This window comes from Hoplias malabaricus, chromosome 7 (genome assembly GCF_029633855.1).
Source record: "Hoplias malabaricus isolate fHopMal1 chromosome 7, fHopMal1.hap1, whole genome shotgun sequence".
Classification (NCBI taxonomy): domain Eukaryota; kingdom Metazoa; phylum Chordata; class Actinopteri; order Characiformes; family Erythrinidae; genus Hoplias; species Hoplias malabaricus.
The window spans coordinates 14058686-14081574 of record NC_089806.1 but is presented as its reverse complement, the minus strand read 5'-3'; the positions used below and the strand labels follow the sequence as shown (position 1 = coordinate 14081574).

The window sequence follows — 22889 nt, the reverse complement described above, 5'->3', positions numbered from 1 at the left end:
AGTGCCTCTTTCAGTTGCATTTAAACAGTAATTATGTGACATATTGAATATGGCTATGTTGTTTTATTTTCTAAAGAACCTTAGCTACTCAAATATGTAATCACTTGAGGTTTTCATGCTGACCGATAAATCAATTTTTCTATAAATTTGTCATGTTTTAACCAAAAATTTTACCTAGCCCCTGCTTTTTTTTCATATTTCTCAATGTACAGCCTTGAAATAATATTCCCACAGTGGATATCTTGACACAGATTGTTAGTGTGAGGTGTATTTTGGTTGAAAACATAAGCATTTTTGATGCTAATTTATTACATGTCATATTACTGTGACAAAATAAATTTTTAGCATCAGACGGACATATTTTTCTTGATATTCTAAGCTCTGGGATGTATGACTGATAAAGTTCTGACAGTCACAGCAGGCCCAGACTTTCAGGAATTTAGTTCAGGGCAAATATGGACAATATCCCAACAAATAAAAAACATTTTGGTACTTTGGCAGTTTTCTCAGATGCTGATAATGTTTACAGTTATTATTATTATTATAATCTTTTTAAAAAATGATGAAATAATACTTGTTTATTTAGAAAACACACAATAAATAATTATTTAAGCTTTTTAGTTTATATTTGTTGATCTAATGCAGTGTTATTTGATGTGAAACCTAAAAAAAACCTTGAAAAACTATAAATCAATAATAGAAATATGTTTTTGCTGATGACTCATATTTTTCTGCCCAGAGACAGCGTGGGTTGACGTTATGTGAGTCAAAACGAAACTGAAAGTAAACAGCGTCTTTCTTGTCCCTTTTTCAGCGTTTTTTATGATTTTAGCGCCTATCATTAGTCTTTCATGACAAGGACATAAGACCAAAATTTTGAAGGAGCGCCTTGATTTTTAGGTGGTTTTTCACACTGGATTACTCCCAGAGGCTTCACAGCACCGCGATGAGAGCGCTATTTTTAGAAACGGTAGGATCTGCGCTTTCTAACGGTATACAGAGCTCACAGAAGCATTCAGACATTCAAGACTTACAAAGCTTATTATATAAGGTGTGTTTCTGGTTCAAAGTTAATGTAACTGCATCAGAGGAAGCTGCAGAATACTCTGCTGCCTCTGAGGCAGATTCTGACTTTCCTGCACGTTTGTGTTACTATAGCTGCCTCAGAGGAAGTTGCAGAATGTTACAAAAATAAAATAAAATTCAGCTGCGATCGAGGCTGATTCTAAAGAATTACACTTTACAAACTTGATTTATGGTTGCTGCCTCTTATGAATCTGCAGAATAACATACAATAATGCTCTGCTTCCTCACAGGCTGCAATCATGTGCTACTCAACTTTGTCTTAGTCTCTTCCTCAGAGGAACAGGGCATTATTGTATGATTTCAGTTGTTCCTTCAGAAACAGCACAGCATTATAACATTCTGCACCTTCCTCTGAGGCAGTTACTTTATCTTCCATTCCAGCAAAATTAAATACTGAGACTTTTACAACAATTTTGCAACAAATTAGGAAACAGAACTAAGTGTAGAGTATACTGCACATTTATTTCTTCCAAAATCTGGAAATCAGAGCACACAGACACAAGGGTCTACGTGGATCTTTACAGGGTTATTGAGCTTTATTTGAAAATCTCTGGCCAATGTGTGCTAACCAGTAATGTTCATCCATACCTGTGGGCTGGTAACCAATTACATTTCTTCTGTCTCAAAGACAACGCTGCCCCCAGAACCATTTTGAATAGTGATTTTGCACACAAGCTATCTGTGTTCTCCTGTTTGTATTCATGTTCTCCCATATTTTCATTTCTGTCCTTCCATTTGTGATTGTGTTCTCCCTTTTGTATTCACATTGCATTCTCCCTTAATGCTGTTGTGTTCTCAGAATGGTCTTCATAATTGTTTCTGTGATAGGACAGAGTGGGCCACCTTAAAAGTCCCTGTAATTAATCCATACATCTTGCCACAATAATGGTCAGTCTTACCTGAGTCAGTGCTGGGAGCCAGTTCCATTTCAGAAACTGCAGCCTTCCAAGATTTATGCTCAGGATAATCTACTGTCATTGTTTCACCATAAATAGCTTAAAATGTAAAGAAAATGTTTTTATTTATCATAAACTATTAAATGTTGAAGTATAAGAATATTCACTTATCACTTAATGAAGAACATTTTCCAAATTCTACAAATGACTCTATATGTCTGTACCTGTAACCACAGCAATGCTCCCATGAGATGCACTTCCCCATCCGAATTGTGGAGAACTAATAGAGGCTTTCACCCTGACCCGGTCTCCAATCCTGAAGTTTCCTTTTACATTGATTGTGTAAGTTAATTATTCAGTAAAACATTATTATTATTATTATTATTATTATTATTATTATTATTATTATTATTACAACAATACTACATTTCAAATTCATACAGAAATATTTACAGGCTGTCTGAAGCAAAAAAATAATTAATTTATTGGAAATTATTTTACTTTTTCAGAAAAGTGTATCTACTTTCATCTAAAGTTCAAAATGAAATAATTACATTTCAAAAACAACTAAATTACAAAGTTGTTACTTACATAACAAAGCAAAACAATTACAAGTGAACAGTTTACAAGTAGTTTATGTCCCTGACCTATTAATTAGAGGCTGCAGAAATTGGTGTGCATTTTTTTTTTCTAGTTGTGCAGCTGTGTGTCAATGTTTACTTTAGAAGACTGAGTGTACTCTAATAAAAATTAACTTAATTTGCCTTTAATATCTCACTGACTCAAAACAAAAGAATAAATAATTAATTCATTTTCATGCAGACACATTAATACTCAATCGTACCAGGATCCTCACTGGGAGCCAGTTCCATTTCAGAAGCGTCAGCTTTCCAAGACATGTGTTCAGGAAAATCCACAGTCATACTGTCACCACTAATAGCTGCAGAACAAGAAAAAGAGAGAGTTCATACAAATTGCATTTTTATTTTCCCAGTTGTATAAATGAAGTGTAAATAACTGTAGGTTCTTGCCTGTAACCACACCAACGCTCCTGTTAGAGGCACGTCCCCAGTTGTATCTTGGAGAACTAACAGAGGCTTTGACTCTGACCTGGTCTCCAACCCTGAAGTTTCCTTTAACACAGAGCAGGAAAATATAGATTTGATTTTATTAAAGAAACCAATACTAATGTATTTCAGGTAGTTGTGAGACATTGTAATATAAGCTTTTATATGTTACATAGAATAGCCATTAAACATAGTTTTTGGCTCTGTTTGTCTTTCTGTCCGCTACAAACCAAGTTAGTACTCATTTATAAAACTTAATTACTAACCTCATATTTATTATTATTACTAAACATTAAGGATGTTGATATAAAATATGTTAAAGTGGTTTACATTTATATCCTTAATAAAACATTAAAGGGGTATATTAAACATATAAAACATCAAAAAAATCTGTGCCTGTCTTAATTAGTAAATTAAAAGCTCATCAAACAAGGATTCATTAAACCAATAGATCAATAATCAACAGAAACATCAGAACATTTTTGCTAAATATAAAGCCAGTAATTGTTGGTACGATGATGAGTCAATCTTGGTCTTGATCACCACAAACACAGAGTCACACTTCTCCTGGGATCCACAGTGTGTGGTGCTTTGGAAAAAAGCATCTGCTAAATGCCATGAATGTAAATATATCATACAGTGAATCATGTAAACTGAATGAAGGCAAGAATAAGTTGTGTTTTGCCTAAGAATGAACTGACAATATATTTGATGTTGTTTTATTATTAAAAGAAAGAAAAGAAAATATGCAAAAACCTGTTTGACAAAAGTTAATTGAACTTAAAACACTGCTAACAGAAGGATATTTAATGTTTCACATTTATTAGATTACTTGTAAATTACAAAATGTTTAAACCTTAGTCAAATGGGTAAAAATTAAAAACTGGCAAATAAAATTTAAACAATTTTTTGTTTGTTTGTTTGTTTGTACACCAATTTGTGGTCCTGACTGATACTGTTTTTCACCTGAATGGTTTTGGAGCAATGCATGTTTCAAAAAATGTGTCGTCTATAGGCTGTAGTTTCTTTTGAAATGTTTGGAGACACAAGTACTGATCTGCAGCTCGATAATCAGACATGGAGGAAATCAGATACAAAACAAACTGAGAAAAAAAGAGATTTTAAAACAAGAATTTCATTTTACAGGTCAAGATGAAGCAAGAGATTCAGAAATTGTGTTAAGAACCTGGAGTTACATTTGGGTAATTTCTGACATGAATTTACATTGTCGCCCATGTGATGGAATTTGTAATCTGTAAAAATGATTGATTAAGAATCAAAGGGGGCAAAGTGATGGAATTTGTTCATTGAAATAATTCATAATCAATAGAGATATTTTTAATCAGCAATGACCACGCATGCTTGTGTAACTGAAATTGTTTTATTCCTAATTCTCTGTCTGAAACAGCAGACTTATGTGTGTGTGTTTCAAATAACACCATATACTCAGAGACAGACTCAGATATTCAGCTTTCTTATTTCTGTCATAATTTTCCATCACACCCATCTACAACTGTAATAATGTCATCATAAGAGTCAATCTTACTTGAGTCGACACTGGGAGCCAGCTCTATTTCAGAAACGTTAGCCTTCCAAGCTTTACGCTCAGGAAAGTCCACAGTCAAACTTTCACCATCGATCGCTGTAGAAAGAGAAAAAACACGTGTCATTATCGTGGAGTTCATACAGATTTAGTGTAATTGATTACTGAATGATGAGCTGTGAATCACTGTTACATTTTGTGCAGAAATATAAACAACTGTAATTGACTGCAAAACTTCTTGCCTGTAATCACACCAACACTCTTATTAGAGGCATCTTCCCACTGGTATCTTGGAGAACTAACAGAGGCTTTCACCCGCACTTTGTCTCCAATCCTGAAATTTTCTATAACATGAAGACAGGAAACACTGCTTTCACTGAGGAAACACATTTCACAACACTCTAGGTAACCATCAGAGTCTATAATCATGAGAGTTTGGTTGTTTTAGAGTCTATATAAATGAACACTTTAGTGCCACTGTTGATCAACACAAGACATATTTGAAAGTTCACTGCAAATGATTTTTGCACTGAATTTATACATATTTCATAGAACATTCAATAATTCATCTTCTGCAAAAACAACTTCATACTGATCAGGGGTCGTGATGGGTCCAGAGCCCACTGGAATCACCGGACACAAGAACAAAACAATCCCTGAACAGAACACAAGTCCATCACAGGACATGATGCATTCATGCTGTCACTCGCAGCTGTGGAAAATTTCTCTCAGCCAATCAATCTACAGGTTTTTTGTTTTTTTTTGTGGGAAAAAACTGGAATATTTGGAAGAAACACATGCAAACACAGGGAGAACACACCAAACTCCTCACAAAATGTGACACAAGGAGTCTATAATGTCGGTATAATTCATCAAACCTGTTCGATTTTGATTTAACACAACAACAAGTATCCTGCCCTCAATCTTACCTGAGTCAGTGCTGGGAGCCAGCTCCATTTCAATAACTGCAGCTTTCCAAGATTTATGCTCAGGATAATCTACTGTCATTGTTTCACCGTTAATAGCTGAAAATGTAATAAAAGTATCTTAATTGTACCATAAACAATGACAGGTTTAAGTAAATTAATATTGTCACTTAAAGGAACACTAGGTAAGATATTTTTTTTGCTCCTGGGCTCCCCCTAAAGGAATTCATTTTTATAGCACTGTACTGAAATCAATGGGGAGGAGAAATGAGGTTTGTGGTTTCCTACCCTCCACACAAAGTTACATAGAGAGGTTATTGCAGTGCTGAGCCCAGAGTATCAACAACAGAGCCTCTATCCTCGCTATTACAGGGCAATGAATTATCAGAATGAATTTGAAGCTGTAACTTTAAGGTAAAAATATTATATAGTGTTCCTTTAATGAAGAAATGTGAAACACTTTTTTTCCAATTCTATAAATAACTTTAGATGTTTGTACCTGTAACCACAGCGATGCTTTTGTGAGATGCACTTCCCCATCCATATTTTGGAGAACTCACAGAGGCTTTCACCCTGACCCGGTCTCCAATCCTGAAGTTTTCTGTTACATGAAAAAAGTACTTTTATCATTATAAATAAACAAAGAAATAATAGTTTTCAGGAGAGTTTATTATGCTCTCTAAGCACTTATTTCACACTTTCATTATTAAAAGGTTCTTACATATCATTTAGTTCTGCTTGTCTGAGTAAAGGCCATCATTTCTTAGAAGAAATAAGACATATGGATTCTGACATTTTATGACAAATAACTCTCTATAAAAATGGAGTGGTAATGTAACTCATTCTTGTCTATATTATGATTATAGAAATATGTATACACTGTCACAGAGTCAGAAACCAGATATCACATCTATCTGAATTCATTTGACCTTGTTACAGTTGTTCATTCATGCCATAAGTTTTCATCACTTGTTAGACTTGTAGCTAAAGTGCAAACAAAATTTACTGAATTTTAGACCTCAAACTCATCTTGATTGACTGATAACGTGGGGAACGAACAAAATTACATTTGATATTTCATATTATTTGTATTGATCCCTTATAAAGTCTATTCATTATTATGATGTCTCCATATTGATCAAACAAACCTGAATCAGTGCTGGGAGCCAGTTCCATTTCAGACACTGCAGCCACCCAAGATTTATGCTCAGGATAATCTACCATCATCCTTTCACCATTAAGAGCTGAAGAGAAAAAGAAAGGCATTTTTATAATTTATATTGACATACTCAACAGTTATATTGATTTATTATTATTCTTTTTGAAGAAATTATATATGAGTGTTCAGTGAAGAGCTCTGGATCCACATTACATTTTCCAGTTCTGTAAATGACTCTAAATCTTCGTACCTGTAACCACACCAACACTCTTGTGAGAGGCATCTCCCCATCCATGTTTTGGAGAAGTAACAGACGCTTTAACCCTGACACGGTCTCCGACCCTAAACTTTCCTGTACAATTAAAATTTTATTACAGAAAACATGTATTTCAGAGAGTCGTGAGAGTTCATTTGTCATCTGAGCATTTTTAACAGTTAATGTCTTAGTTAATAGAACACACCCTATCTATCCTAAATCCTATCTGTCTGTCTATCTATCTATCTATCTATCTATCTATCTATCTATCTATCTATCTATCTATCTATCTATCTATCTGTCCTTAACAGCACTGGGAGCCTGTTCCATTTTAGACATTGCTGTATCTCTGGTAGGAGCGACCCCCCTGAAATGCAGAGTTTTAGTTCATGGTGTTCTCCCATTTGTATTCATCTTCTTGGTTAGAGTGCCCGTATGCAATATCACTACTCAAAATGGTTCTGGAGGCAGTGCTGACTTTGAGAGAGAAGTAACGTAATTGGTTACCAGCCCAGGAGCGTAGAGAAATGTTATTGGGAGAAACGCATGGGAAGGAGATTTTCAATTTCTGCTCCATAAAGCAGTAAAGCTATGCCTTGACCCTCATTTTTACCGGCTCAGGAATTACTTTGGGAAAATAAATGTGTATGTTATTGTATGATTTCTGTAGTTCCTTCTGAAGCAGCACGGCATTATAACATTCTGCACCTTCCTCTGAGGCAGTTACATCATCTTCCATTCCAGCAAAATTAAATACTGAGACTTTTACAACGGTTTTGCAACAAATTAGGAAACAGAACTAAGTGTAGAGTATACTGTACATTTATTTCTTCCAAAATCTGGAAATCAGAGCACACAGACACAAGGGTCTACGTGGATCTTTACAGGGTTATTGAGCTTTATTTGAAAATCTCTGGCCAATGTGTGCTAAGCAGTAATGTTCATCCATACCTGTGGGCTGGTAACCAATTACATTTCTTCAGTCTCAAAGGCAACGCTGCGTCCAGAACAATTTTGAATAGTGATTTTGCACACAAGCTATCTGTGTTCTCCTGTTTGTATTCATGTTCTCCCATATTTTCATTTCTGTCCTTCCATTTGTGATTGTGTTCTTCCTTTTGCATTCACATTGCATTGTCCCTTAATGCTGTTGTGTTCTCAGAATGTTTTTGCTTCATAAATGTTTCTGTGATACGACAGAGTGGGCCACCTTAAAAATCCCTGTAATTAATCCATACATCTTGCCACAATAATGGTCAGTCTTACCTGAGTCAGTGCTGGGAGCCAGCTCCATTTCAGAAACTGCAGCCTTCCAAAATTTATGCTCAGGATAATCTACTGTCATTGTTTCACCATTAATAGCTGAAAATGTAAAGAAAATGTTTTTATTTATCATAAACTATTAAATGTTAAAGTATAAGAATATTCACTTATCACTTAATGAAGAACATTTTCCAAATTCTACAAATGACTCTATATGTCTGTACCTGTAACCACAGCAATGCTCCCATGAGATGCACTTCCCCATCCGAATTGTGGAGAACTAACAGAGGCTTTCACCCTGACCCGGTCTCCAATCCTGAAGTTTCCTTTTACATTGATTGTGTAAGTTAATTATTCAGTAAAACATTATTATTATTATTATTATTATTATTATTATTACAACAATACTACATTTCAAATTTATACAGAAATATTTACACACTGTCTGAAGCAAGAAAATAATTTATTAGAAATTATTTTACTTTTTTATCTAAAGTTCAAAATGAAATAACTACATTTCAAAAACAACTAAATTACAAAGTTATTACTTACATAACAAAGCAAAACAATTACAAGTGAACAGTTTACAAGTAGTTTATGTCCCTGACCTATTAATTAGAGGCTTCAGAAGTTGTTGTGCATTTATTTTTTTTTCTAGTTGTGCAGCTGTGTGTCAATGTTTACTTTAGAAGACTGAGTGTACTCCACCAAAAATTAACTTCATTTGCCTTTAATATCTCACTGACTCAAAACAAAAGAATAAATAATTCATTCATTTTCATGCAGACACAATAATCGTACCAGGATCCTCACTGGGAGCCAGTTCCATTTCAGAAGCGTCAGCTTTCCAAGACATGTGTTCAGGAAAATCTACAGTCATACTGTCACCACTAATAGCTACAGAACAAGAAAAAGACAGAGTTCATACAAATTGCATTTTCATTTTCCCAGTTGTATAAATGAAGTGTAAATAACTGTAGTCTCTTGCCTGTAACCACACCAACGCTCCTGTTAGAGGCCAATCCCCAGAAGTATCTTGGAGAACTAACAGAGGCTTTGACCCTGACCTGGTCTCCAACCCTGAAGTTTCCTTTAACACAGAGCGGGGAAATATACATTTCATTAAAGAAACCAATACTAATGTATTTCAGGTAGTTGTGAGGCATTGTTATAAAAGCTTTTATATGTTACATAGAATAGCCATTAAACATAGTTTTTGGCTCTGCTTTTCTTTCTGTCAGCTACAAACCAAGTTAGTACTCATTTATAAAACTTAATTACTAACCTCATATTTATTGTTATTACTAAACATTAAGGATGTTGATATAAAATATGATTAAGTGGTTTACATTTATATCCTTAATAAAACATTGAAGGGGTATTTTAAGCATATAAAAATCTAAAAGTCTGTGCCTGTCTTAATTAGTAAATTAAAAGCTCATCAAACAAGGATTCATTAAACCAATAGATCAATAATCAACAGAAACATCAGAACATTTTTACTATGATGAATGATGATGATGAATCAATCTTGGTCTTGATCACCACAAACACAGAGTCACACTTCTCCTGGGATCCACAATGTGTGGTGCTTTGGAAAAAAGCATCTGCTAAATGCCATGAATGTAAATATATCATACAGGAAATCATATAAACTGAATGAAGGCAAGAATAAGTTGTGTTTTGCCTAAGAATGAACTGACAATATATTTGATATTGTTTTATTATTAAAAGAAAGGAAAAAATATGCAAATACCTGTTTGACAAAAGTTAATTGAACTTAAAACACTGTTAACTGAAGGATATTTAAATGTTTCACATTTATTAGATTACTTGTAAATTACAAAATGTTTAAACCTTAATCAAATGGGTAAAAATTAAAAACTGGCAAATCAAATTTAAACAATTTTATGTTTGTTTATTTGTTTATACACCAATTTGTGGTCCTGACTGATACTGTTTTTCACCTGAATGGTTTTGGAGCAATGCATGTTTCAAATAATGAAACTCCTTGACTAAAGTTGCACAAAAGTGTCGTCTATAGGCTGTAGTTTCTTTTGAAATGTTTGGAGACACAAGTGCTGATCTGCAGCTCGTTAATCAGACATGGAGGAATTCAGATATAAAACAAACTGAGAAAAAAGAGATTTTCATTCATTCATTATCTGTAACCACTTATCCAATTCAGGGTCGCGGTGGGTCCAGAGCCTACCTGGAATCATTGGACGCAAGGCGGGAATACACCCTGGAGGGGGCTCCAGTTATTCACAGGGCAACACAGACACACACACATTCACTCACACATTCACACCAACGGACACTTTTGAGTCGCCAATCCACCTATCAACGTGTGTTTTTGGACTGTGGGAGGAAACCGGAGCACCCGGAAGAAACCCACACGGAAACGGGGAGAACACACCAACTCCTCACAGACAGTCATCCGGAGCAGGAATCGAACCCACAACCTCCAGGCCCCTGGAGCTGTGTGACTGCGACACTACCTGCTGCGCCACCGTGCCGCCCAAAAGAGATTTTAAAACAAGAATTTCATTTTACAGGTCAAGATGAAGCAGGAGATTCAGAAATTGTGTTAATTTTGTTACATTTGGGTAATTTCTGACATGAATTTATATTGTCACTCATCTACAACTGTAATAATGTCATCATAAGAGTCAATCTTACTTGAGTCGACACTGGGAGCCAGCTCTATTTCAGAAACGTTAGCCTTCCAAGCTTTACGCTCAGGAAAGTCCACAGTCAAACTTTCACCATCGATCGCTGTAGAAAGAGAAAAAACACCTGTCATGACTGTGGAGTTCATACAGATTTAGTGTAATTGATTACTGAATGATGAGCTGTGAATCACTGTTACATTTTGTGCAGAAATATAAATAACTGTAATTGACTGCAAAACGTCTTGCCTGTAATCACACCAACACTCTTATTAGAGGCATCTTCCCACTGGTATCTTGGAGAACTAACAGAGACTTTCACCCGCACTTTGTCTCCAATCCTGAAATTTTCTATAACATGAAGACAGGAAACACTGCTTTCACTGAGGAAACACATTTCACAACACTCCAGGTAACCATCAGAGTCTATAATCATGAGAGTTTGGTTGTTTTAGTTTCCATATAAATGAACACTTTAGTGCCACTGTTGATCAGCACAAGACATATTTGAAAGTTCACTGCTTTAATTTTGCACTGGCGGAAATGAATTTATACATACTTCATAAAACATTCAACAATTCATGTTCTGCAACAACAACTTCATACTGATCAGGGGTCATGATGGGTCAAGAGCCCACTGGAGCCACCGGACACAAGAACAAAACAATCCCTGAACAGAACACAAGTCCATCACAGGACATGATGCATTCATGCTGTCACTCGCAGGTGTGGAAAATTTCTCTCAGCCAATTAACCTACAGGTTGTTTTTGATTGCTGGAAAAAAACTGGAATGTTTGGAAGAAACACCTGCAAACACAGGGAGAACCCACCAAACTCCTCACAGAATGTGACCCAAGGAGTCTATAATGTCGGTATAATTCATCAAACCTGTTCGATTTAGATTTAACACAACAACAAGTATCCTGCCCTCAATCTTACCTGAGTCAGTGCTGGGAGCCAGCTCCATTTCAGAAACTGCAGCTTTCCAAGATTTATGCTCAGGATAATCTACTGTCATTGTTTCACCATTAATAGCTGAAAATGTAATAAAAGTATCTTAATTGTACCATAAACAATGACAGGTTTAAGTAAATTAATATTGTCACTTAAAGAAACACTAGGTAAGATTTCGTTTTTTATTTGCTCTTGGACTCCCCCTAATGGAATTCATTTTTATAGCACTGTACTGAAATCAATGGGGAGGAGAAGTGAGGTTTGTGGTTTCCTACCCTCCACAGAAAGTTACATAGTGAGGTTACTGCAGTGCTGCGCCCAGAGTATCAACAACAGAGCCTCTATCCTCGCTATTACAGGGCAATGAATTATCAGAATGAATTTGAAGCTGTAACTTTAAGGTAAAAATATTACATAGTGTTCCTTTAATGAAGAAATGTGAAACACTTTTTTTCCAATTCTATAAATAACTTTAGATGTTTGTACCTGTAACCACAGCGATGCTTTTGTGAGATGCGCTTCCCCATCCGTATTTTGGAGAACTCACAGAGGCTTTCACCCTGACCCGGTCTCCAATCCTGAAGTTTTCTGTTACATGAAAAAAGTACTTTTATCATTATAAATAAACAAAGAAATAATAGTTTTTCAGGAAGTTTATTATGCTCTCTAAGCACTTATCTCACACTTTCATTATTAAAAGGTTCTAACATATCATTTAGTTCTGCTTGTCTGAGTAAAGGCCATCATTTCTTAGAAGAAATAAGAGATATGGATTCTGACATTTTATGACAAATAACTATCTATAAAAATGGAGTGGTAATGTAATTCATTCTTGTCTATATTATGATTATAGAAATATTTATACACTGTCACAGAATCAGAAACCAGATATCACATCTATCTGAATTCATTTGACCTTGTTACAGTTGTTCATTCATGCCATAAGTTTTCATCACTTGTTAGACTTGTAGCTAAAGTGCAAAAGGAATTAACCGAATTTTAGACCTCAAACTCATCTTGATTGACTGATAACGTGGGGAACAAACAAAATTACATTTGATATTTAATATTATTTGTATTCATCCCTTATAAAGTCCATTCATTATTATGATGTCTCCATATTGATCAAACAAACCTGAATCAGTGCTGGGAGCCAGTTCCATTTCAGACACTGCAGCCATCCAAGATTTATGCTCAGGATAATCTACCCTCATACTTTCACCATTAAGAGCTGAAGAGAAAAAGAAAGGCATTTTTATAATTTATATTGACATACTCAACAGTTATATTGATTTATTATTATTCTTTTTGAAGAAATTATATATGAGTGTTCAGTGAAGAGCTCTGGATCCACATTACATTTTCCAGTTCTGTAAATGACTCTAAATCTTCGTACCTGTAACCACACCAACACTCTTGTGAGAGGCATCTCCCCATCCATGTTTTGGAGAAGTAACAGAGGCTTTAACCCTGACACGGTCTCCGATCCTAAACTTTCCTGTACAATTGGAATTTTATTGAGAAAACAAGTATTTCAGAGAGTCATGAGAGTTCATTTGTCATCTGAGCATTTTTAACAGTTAATGTCTTACACTGGAAGACATCCTATCTATCCTATCCTAAATCCTATCTATCTGTTTGTCTGTCTGTCTGTCTGTCTATCTATCTATCTATCTATCTATCTATCTATCTATCTATCTATCTATCTATCCATCCATCCATCCATTCTTCCATCCATCCATCCATCCATCCATCCATCTATTATCCATCCATCCATCCATCCATCCATCCAAACACCCACCCACCCATCCATCCATCGATCCATCGATCCATCTATCTATCTATCTATCTATCTATCTATCTATCTATCTATCTATCTATCTATCTGTCCTTAACAGCATTGCGAGCCTGTTCCATTTTAGACATTGCAGTATCTCTAGTAAGAGTGGCACTCCTGAAATGCAGAGTTTCAGTTCATGATGTTCTCCTATTTGTATTCATCTTCTTGCTTTTGTATTAGAGTGCCCTTGTGCAATATCACTGCTCAAAATGGTTCTGGAGGCAGTGCTGACTTTGAGAGAGAAGTAACGTAATTGGTTACCAGCCCAGGAGCGTAGAGGAATGTGACTGGGAAAAACGCATGGGGAGGAGATTTTCAAATTCTGCTCCATAAAGCAGTAAAGCTATGCCTTGACCCTCGTGGTTGCCTGCTCAGGAATTACTTTGGGAGAATAAATGTGCAACATAAATTTAGTTTTTTATTATTGTATACTTGCATCTCTTTCATAATTTGTTGGAAGTGCTGCAAAACCTCAGCATTTTGTTTTACTTGGATGGAGAATAATGTAACTCGAAAGTGTTTAATTTTGCTGGAATGGAAGTTAATGTAACTGCATCAGAGGAAGCTGCAGAATACTCTGCTGCCTCTGAGGCAGATTATGACTTTCCTGCACGTTTGTGTTACTACAGCTGCCTCAGAGAAAGCTGCAGAATGTTACAAAAATAAAACAAAATCCAGCTGCGATCGAGGCTGATTCTAAAGAATTACATTTTACAAACTTTATTTATGGTTGCTGCCTCTTATGAATCTGCAGAATAACATACAATAATGCTCTGCTTCCTCACAGGCTGCAATCATGTGCTATTCAACTTTGTCTTAGTCTCTTCCTCAGAGAAACAGGGCATTATTGTATGATTTCTGTGGTTCCTTCAGAAGCAGCACAGCATTATAACATTCTGCACCTTCCTCTGAGGCAGTTACTTTATCTTCCATTCCAGCAAAAATAAATACTGAGACTTTTGCAACGGTTTTGCAACAAATTAGGAAACAGAACTAAGTGTAGAGTATTCTGCTTATTTATTTCTTCCAAAATCTGGAAATCAGAGCACACAGACACAAGGGTCTACGTGGATCTTTACAGGGTTATTGAGCTTTATTTGAAAATCTCTGGCCAATGTGTGCTAAGCAGTAATGTTCATCCATACCTGTGGGCTGGTAACCAATTACATTTCTTCTGTCTCAAAGACAACGCTGCCCCCAGAACCATTTTGAATAGTGATTTTGCACACAAGCTATTCTCCTGTTTGTATTCATGTTCTCCCATATTTTCATTTCTGTCCTTCCATTTGTGATCGTGTTCTCCCCTTTTGAATTCACATTAATATTTGCAGTCTCCCATAATGCTGTTGTGTTCTCAAAATGCTTTTGCTTCATAATTGTTTCTGTGATAAGACAGAGTGGGCCACCTTAAAAATCCCTGTAATTAATCCATACATCTTGCCACAATAATGGTCAGTCTTACCTGAGTCAGTGCTGGGAGCCAGTTCCATTTCAGAAACTGCAGCCTTCCAAGATTTATGCTCAGGATAATCTACTGTCATTGTTTCACCATTAATAGCTGAAAATGTAAAGAAAATGTTTTTATTTATCATAAACTATTAAATGTTTAAGTATAAGAATATTCACTTATCACTTAATGAAGAACATTTTCCAAATTCTACAAATGACTCTATATGTCTGTACCTGTAACCACAGCAATGCTCCCATGAGATGCACTTCCCCATCCGAATTGTGGAGAACTAACAGAGGCTTTAACCCTGACCCGGTCTCCAATCCTGAAGTTTCCTTTTACATTGATTGTGTAAGTTAATTATTCAGTAAAACATTATTATTATTATTATTATTATTATTATTATTATTATTATTATTATTATTACAACAATACTACATTTCAAGTTCATACAGAAATATTTACAGGCTGTCTGAAGCAAGAAAATAATTAAGTTATTGGAAATTATTTTACTTTTTCAGAAAAGTGCATCTACTTTTATCTAAAGTTCAAAATGAAATAATTACATTTCAAAAACAACAAAATTACAAAGTTATTACTTACATAACAAAGCAAAACAATTACAAGTGAACAGTTTACAAGTAGTTTATGTCCCTGACCTATTAATTAGAGGCTGCAGAAATTGGTGTGCATTTATGTTTTTTTTCTAGTTGTGCACATGTGTGTCAATGTTTACTTGAGAAGACTGAGTGTACTCTAATAAAAATTAACTTAATTTGCCTTTAATATCTCACTGACTCAAAACAAAAGAATAAATAATTAATTCATTTTCATGCAGACACATTAATACTCAATCGTACCAGGATCCTCACTGGGAGCCAGTTCCATTTCAGAAGCGTCAGCTTTCCAAGACATGTGTTCAGGAAAATCCACAGTCATACTGTCACCACTAATAGCTGCAGAACAAGAAAAAGACAGAGTTCATACAAATTGCATTTTCATTTTCCCAGTTGTATAAATGAAGTGTAAATAATTGTAGTCTCTTGCCTGTAACCACACCAACGCTTCTGTTAGAGGCACGTCCCCAGTTGTATCTTGGAGAACTAACAGAGGCTTTGACTCTGACCTGGTCTCCAACCCTGAAGTTTCCTTTAACACAGAGCAGGGAAATATAGACTTCATTAAAGAAACCAATAATAATGTATTTCAGGTAGTTGTGAGATATTGTAATAAAAGCTTTTATATGTTACATAGAATAGCCATTAAGCATAGTTTTTGGCTCTGTTTGTCTTTCTGTCCGCTACAAACCAAGTTAGTACTCATTTATAAAACTTAATTACTAACCTTTTATATTTATTATTATTACTAAACATTAAGGATGTTGATATGAAATATGTTAAAGTGGTTTATATTTATATCCTTAATAAAACATTGAAGGGGTATATTAAACATCAAAAAAATAAAAAAAATCTGTGCCTGTCTTACGTAGTAAATTAAAAGCTCATCAAACAAGGATTCATTAAACCAGTAGATCAATAATCAACAGAAACATCAGAACATTTTTACTAAACATAAAGCCAGTCATTGTTGGAATGATGATGAATCAATCTTGATCTTGATCACCACAAACACAGAGTCACACTTCTCCAGGGATCCACAGTGTGTGGTGCTTTAGAAAAAAGCATCAGCTAAATGCCATGAATGTAAATATATCATACAGTAAATCATGTAAACTGAATGAAGGCAAGAATAAGTTGTGTTTTGCCTAAGAATGAACTGACAATATATTTGATGTTGTTTTATTATTAAAAGAAAGGAAAAAAATATGCAAATACCTGCTTGACAAAAGTTAATTCAACTTAAAACACTGTTAAGAGAAGGATATTTAATGTTTCACATTTATTAGATTACTTGTAAATTACAAAATGTTTAAACCTTAATCAAATTGATAAAAATTAAAAACTGGCAAATCAAATTTAAACATTTTTGTTTGTTCATTTGTTTGTACACCAATTTCTGGTCCTGACTGATACTGTTTTTCACCTGAATGATTTTGGAGTAATGCATGTTTTAAAAAATAAACCTCCTCAACTAAAGTTGCACAAAAGTGTCGTCTATAGGCTGTAGTTTCTTTTGAAATGTTTGGAGACACAAGTGCTGATCTGCAGCTCGATAATCAGACATGGAGGAAATCAGATACAAAACAAATGAGAAAAAAAGATTTTAAAACAAGAATTTCATTTTACAGGTCAAGATGAAGCAAGAGATTCAGAAATTGTGTTAAGAACCTGGAGTTAATTTGGGTAATTTCTGACATGAATTTACATTGTCACTCATCTACAACTGTAATGATGTCATCATAAGAGTCAATCTTACTTGAGTCGACACTGGGAGCCAGCTCTATTTCAGAAACGTTAGCCTTCCAAGCTTTACGCTCAGGAAAGTCCACAGTCAAAGTTTCACCATCGATCGCTGTAGAAAGAGAAAAAACACCTGTCATTACTGTGGAGTTCATACAGATTTAGTGTAATTGATTACTGAATGATGAGCTGTGAATCACTGTTATATTTTGTGCAGAAATATAAATAACTGTATTTGACTGCAAAACTTCTTGCCTGTAATCACACCAACACTCTTATTAGAGGCATCTTCCCACTGGTATCTTGGAGAACTAACAGAGACTTTCACCCGCACTTTGTCTCCAATCCTGAAATTTTCTATAACATGAAGACAGGAAACACTGCTTTCACTGAGGAAACACATTTCACAACACTCCAGGTAACCATCAGAGTCTATAATCATGAGAGTTTGGTTGTTTTAGTTTCCATATAAATGAACACTTTAGTGCCACTGTTGATCAGCACAAGACATATTTGAAAGTTCACTGCTTTAATTTTGCACTGGCGGAAATGAATTTATACATACTTCATAAAACATTCAACAATTCATGTTCTGCAACAGCAACTTCGTACTGATCAGGGGTCACGATGGGTCCAGAGCCCACTGGAGCCGCCGGACACAAGACCAAAACAATCCCCGAACAGAACACGTCCATCACAGGGCATGATGCTTTCATGCTGTCTGTCATGTATAGCCCTGTATAGTGTTTTCCTGCTGTATGTGTATCATTGTTTACTTTGTCTGTATGTCATTTGTCTGTTCGTCATGATTGTTTGTCATGTATGTATCAGCACATGGCTTTGTTTTCTTCCTGTCTTCCGGGTCTTTGCTCCTCCCTCTTGTGCCTCCTTTGTGTTCCTGCCCCCTCGTTATCTGTCCCAGGTGTTTCTTGTTTGTGTTGTCTTTTTATAGTCCCAGGTCAGTGTTTTCTGTTTGTGGTTCATTGTGGTTGTATGTATGTTTGTGGTTCATTGTGGTTGTATGTATGTTTGTGGTTCATTGTGGTTGTATGTATGTTTGTGGTTCATGCCCTTGCTTAATATTCTTGTTATGTTTAGCTTCTGTGTTCTGCTCTGTTTAGTTCTTGTTTATTTTTTGTGTTTTGCTCTGTTTAGCTGTCTTGTGTAGCCATCTAGTTTAATGTTCAACTTACGGTTTAGTGTTTTGCACCTTTTGATATGTTCTTGTTTAGTGTTTAGCCTCTGTGTTTAGCTCTTGTGTTTAGTGTTTAGCACGTGCTTTGTGCTTAGCCCTTGTGTTTTGTGCTTAGCATTCTAGCCCTTAGGTTTAGTCCCTTTTGTCTAGTTCCTGAGCCTCTCTGCTTCGTTCCCTTGTTGTTTTAATTAAACGTCTCCTGCAATTACCTCAGTTTCTGTTTATGCCTTGACCACCCCAACACCCCGCTCTGTGAGACTGTCACTCATGGCTGTGGAAAATTTCTCTCAGCCAATTAATCTACAGGTTATTTTTTTGTGGGGAAAAAAACTGGAATATTTGCAAAAAGCAAATGCAAACACAGGGAGAACCCAACAAACTTCTCACATAAAGTGACCCAAGAAGTCTATAATGTCGGTATAATTCATGAAACCTGTTCCATTATATTTTAATTTAACACAACAGCAGGTATCTTGTTCTCAGTCTTACCTGAATCAGTGCTGGGGGCCAGCTCCATTTCAGAAACTGCAGCCAACCAAGATTTATGTTCGGGATAATCGACTCTCATGGTTTCACCATTAATAGCTGAAAATGTAATACAAATATCTTAATTGCACCATAAACAATTACAGGTTTAATAAATTAATATTGCCACTTAAAGGAACACTAGGTAAAATTTATTTTATTTTTTTTTTATTTTTTTGCTCCTGGGGCTCTCCCTAATGGAATTCATTTTTATAGCACTGTACTGAAATCAATGGGGAGGAGAAGTGAGGTTTGTGGTTTCCTACCCTCCACACAAAGTGACATAGTGAGGTTACTGCAGTGCTGAGCCCAGAGTATCAACAACAGAGCCTCTGTCCTCGCTATTACAGGGCAATGAATTATCAGAATGAATTTGGAGCTGTAACTTTAAGGTAAAAATATTACATAGTGTTCCATTGATCAAGAAATGTGAAACACTTTTTTTCCAATTCTATAAATAACTCTAGACTTTTGTACCTTTAACCACAGCGATGCTTCTGTGAGATGCACTTCCCCATCCGTATTTTGGAGAACTCACAGAGTCTTTCACCCTGACCCGGTCTCCAATCCTGAAGTTTCCTGTTACATTGATTGTGTAGGTTACTTTTTCAGTAAATTATCATTATTATTATTATTATTATTAGCATCTTATTATTATAAGTATAATTAGCATCTTAACAATAATACTGATTATCAAGGGATTTTTATTTCTAAGCAGTTATCTCACACTTTCACTTCTTAAAAATATTGTCCCACACAAATATATATATACATAATATGGCAAGCCAAACAGGAAATATTGAATGAACTTTGATATCTATAGAATGAAAGCTGATATATATATAATGAACTTTGATATATATAGAATGAACACTGATATATATAGAATGAACGCTGATATATATAGAATGAAAGCTGATATATATATAGAATGAACGTTGATATATATAGAATGAACGCTGATATATATAGAATGAAAGCTGATATATATATAGAATGAACGTTGATATATATAGAATGAACGCTGATATATATAGAATGAACACTGATATATATAGAATGAACACTGATATATATAGAATGAACGTTGATATATATAGAATGAACGTTGATATATATAGAATGAACGCTGATATATATATAGAATGAACTTTGATATATATAGAATGAACGTTGATATATATAGAATGAATGCTGATATATAAAGAATGAACGTTGATATATATAGAATGAACGCTGATATATATAGAATGAACGTTGATATATATAGAATGAACGTTGATATATATAGAATGAACGCTGATATATATAGAATGAAAGCTGATATATATAGAATGAACACTGATATATATAGAATGAACGTTGATATATATAGAATGAACGTTGATATATATAGAATGAACTTTGATATATATAGAATGAACTTTGATATATATAGAATGAACGTTGATATATATAGAATGAATGCTGATATATATAGAATGAACTTTGATACATATAGAATGAATGCAGATATATATAGAATGAAAGCTGACATACAGGGGTTGGACAATAAAACTAAAACACCTGGTTTTAGACAACAATAATGTATTAGTGTGGTGTAGGGCCTCCTTTTGTGGCCAATACAGCAGCAATTTGTCTTGAGAAAGTCCTGTACAGTGGTGAGATGGATTTTAAGCCATTCTTCTTGCAGGATAGTGGCCAGGTCACTACGTGATGCTGGTGGAGGAAAACGTTTCCTGACTCGCTCCTCCAAAACACCTCAAAGTGACTCAATAATATTTAGATCTGGTGACTGTGCCGGCCATGGGAGATGTTCAACTTCACTTTCGTGTTCATCAAACCAATCTTTCACCAGTCTTGCTGTGTGTATTCGTGCATTGTCATCCTGATACACGGAATCGCCTTCAGGACACAATGTTTGAACCATTGAATGTACATGATCCTCCAGAATGGTTCGGAAGTCCTTGGCCATGATCATTCTATATATATCAGCGTTCATTCTATATCCCCATACTCAAATAGCGGCCTCCTGGCCTTTTTAGGCCCATTGGGCATCTATTTCTGGCACGAGAGCTGTTTTGAAAAGTTTTTTTTTTTTAATATGATATGATTTTTTTTCAATCGCGCTGTCCGCTCTTATTTTGAAATAGCGCACCGCGAGGCTGGTGATTGCCTCCATGACAACAATAAACAGATAGCAGTAAAGCCTTCGGAAACGAGACAGTCAACGTTCATTCTATATATATATATCAAAGTTCATTAAATATTTCCTGTTTGGCTTGCCATAATATATATATATATAATTTTTTTTTTTTTTTGGTAAAGATCATTTAAGCAACCATTATCTTTTCTCACAGGAGCTCACACGAAGAAAAAAATATTAGAAGTCAACAGTTTAAAATGTGTCTTGTCTTTGACTTGTTCAGTAGAGGCTCAAAATATTTGTGTGTATTTATGTTTGTTTCCAGTTGCTCTGCTGACTGTCAGCATTTGGTCTAAAATAATATTATTGTAAATTGTATTTTGGGTCAGATTAAAGCTGTCGTAACTGACTGAATTCAAAATATCCTGATGGAAGAAAGAAAGCTTATCATGACTCTGACGAAGCTCATTGTAGTTTAGCTAAATTCTGTTAAATAATACACATACATAATTTATGTGAACAAAGGCTCTTACAAAAACTGAGTCTTATTATCAAAGCACCTGTCGGATCCAATGCAGAGGCCTCAGACAGTGACAGTTTTATTATCTTTTATTATCAGTTTGCCTTATTAGCACAAAGGACAACTGTGAGAAAGGACCTGCTCAAGGCCTGAGACCTGAAGCCTGAGATAGTTATTTTGTAAAACTTGGCTCAAAAATAACAAAACCATTGTTAATGATATACCAAATAATGACTATTCAGCAACCTAAAAGTAATCATGTCATTTGGAAATAATAATTAAGGGGTGTGATGTATTTGTGAGGACAGGGAGAAGCCAGGTGTTAGTCAAGAGATTGTCAAAGGCTGTGAGGATGTGAAAAACAGAAACATAATTAATGGGAAGAAAAGGGACTATGTGGGACAGTAAAATGGCCTTGAGTGTAGATAAGAAACTTTTCTAAAAAGTACACAAACTTTCTTATGAACCTAACAGTGTCCAGTAAACAATGTCTGAAGAGCTAACCGGAAGCAGAAGCCCTTATATGTGCATGGGGAATAAGGTGCCTTTAGGCTGTAGTGGAATCCAGCTTGGCATATGGAGTGTGTAAAAAAGGAGCAGTGATATCCATATCACCCCTGAATACTGTATAAAAACAAGAGCCTCATGAATGCTATTTTGTTTGTATCCTAGACCTACCCAGGTCAATGTGTCCATACCTTAACATGCTTTAAATAAATGAAACCTGTTGAGGATGTTTCATTGTTTTTTTAATTAGACAGATAACTAAGTCAGTCGTTTAAGGCAGATGACCTTTCTGACCCCACAATCCCAATGCCTGTCCAATTTTAGGCATGGTGTCATTAAAATGATAAATCTTACCTGCATCTGTGCTTGGAGCCAGTTCCATTTCAGAAACTGCAGCCAACCAAGATTTATGTTCGGGATAATCGACTCTCATGTTCTCACCATTAATATCTGAAGACAGAGAGACGGCATTGTATATTTTAGAGTTGATATAGGTATAGAATGAAGATGTGGATATTTATTA

General features: G+C 35.2%; 1 protein-coding gene across 3 annotated transcripts in view; it reads right to left on the bottom strand.

The window, feature by feature from the left end:
- LOC136702643 (uncharacterized) overlaps positions 1 to 22812 on the bottom strand; it is a 43687-nt gene extending 20875 nt beyond the window's left edge. For all 3 annotated transcript variants that reach the window (XM_066677791.1, XM_066677792.1, XM_066677793.1), the window contains exons 1-29: positions 22721 to 22812; positions 19671 to 19772; positions 19158 to 19253; positions 17729 to 17830; positions 17490 to 17585; positions 16161 to 16262; positions 15974 to 16069; positions 15347 to 15448; positions 15126 to 15221; positions 13220 to 13321; positions 12959 to 13054; positions 12310 to 12411; positions 11809 to 11904; positions 11118 to 11219; positions 10879 to 10974; positions 9185 to 9286; positions 8998 to 9093; positions 8421 to 8522; positions 8200 to 8295; positions 6928 to 7029; positions 6667 to 6762; positions 6018 to 6119; positions 5522 to 5617; positions 4835 to 4936; positions 4596 to 4691; positions 3014 to 3115; positions 2827 to 2922; positions 2207 to 2308; positions 1986 to 2081 (exon numbers count right to left, since the gene is read on the bottom strand). In XM_066677791.1, the coding sequence (XP_066533888.1) occupies positions 1986 to 2081; positions 2207 to 2308; positions 2827 to 2922; positions 3014 to 3115; positions 4596 to 4691; positions 4835 to 4936; positions 5522 to 5617; positions 6018 to 6119; positions 6667 to 6762; positions 6928 to 7029; positions 8200 to 8295; positions 8421 to 8522; positions 8998 to 9093; positions 9185 to 9286; positions 10879 to 10974; positions 11118 to 11219; positions 11809 to 11904; positions 12310 to 12411; positions 12959 to 13054; positions 13220 to 13321; positions 15126 to 15221; positions 15347 to 15448; positions 15974 to 16069; positions 16161 to 16262; positions 17490 to 17585; positions 17729 to 17830; positions 19158 to 19253; positions 19671 to 19772; positions 22721 to 22799 (2851 nt within the window). In that variant the 5' untranslated portion in view covers positions 22800 to 22812. The remainder of the gene's footprint in view (positions 1 to 1985; positions 2082 to 2206; positions 2309 to 2826; positions 2923 to 3013; positions 3116 to 4595; positions 4692 to 4834; positions 4937 to 5521; positions 5618 to 6017; positions 6120 to 6666; positions 6763 to 6927; positions 7030 to 8199; positions 8296 to 8420; positions 8523 to 8997; positions 9094 to 9184; positions 9287 to 10878; positions 10975 to 11117; positions 11220 to 11808; positions 11905 to 12309; positions 12412 to 12958; positions 13055 to 13219; positions 13322 to 15125; positions 15222 to 15346; positions 15449 to 15973; positions 16070 to 16160; positions 16263 to 17489; positions 17586 to 17728; positions 17831 to 19157; positions 19254 to 19670; positions 19773 to 22720) is intronic.
- Positions 22813 to 22889: the final 77 nt, after the last annotated feature.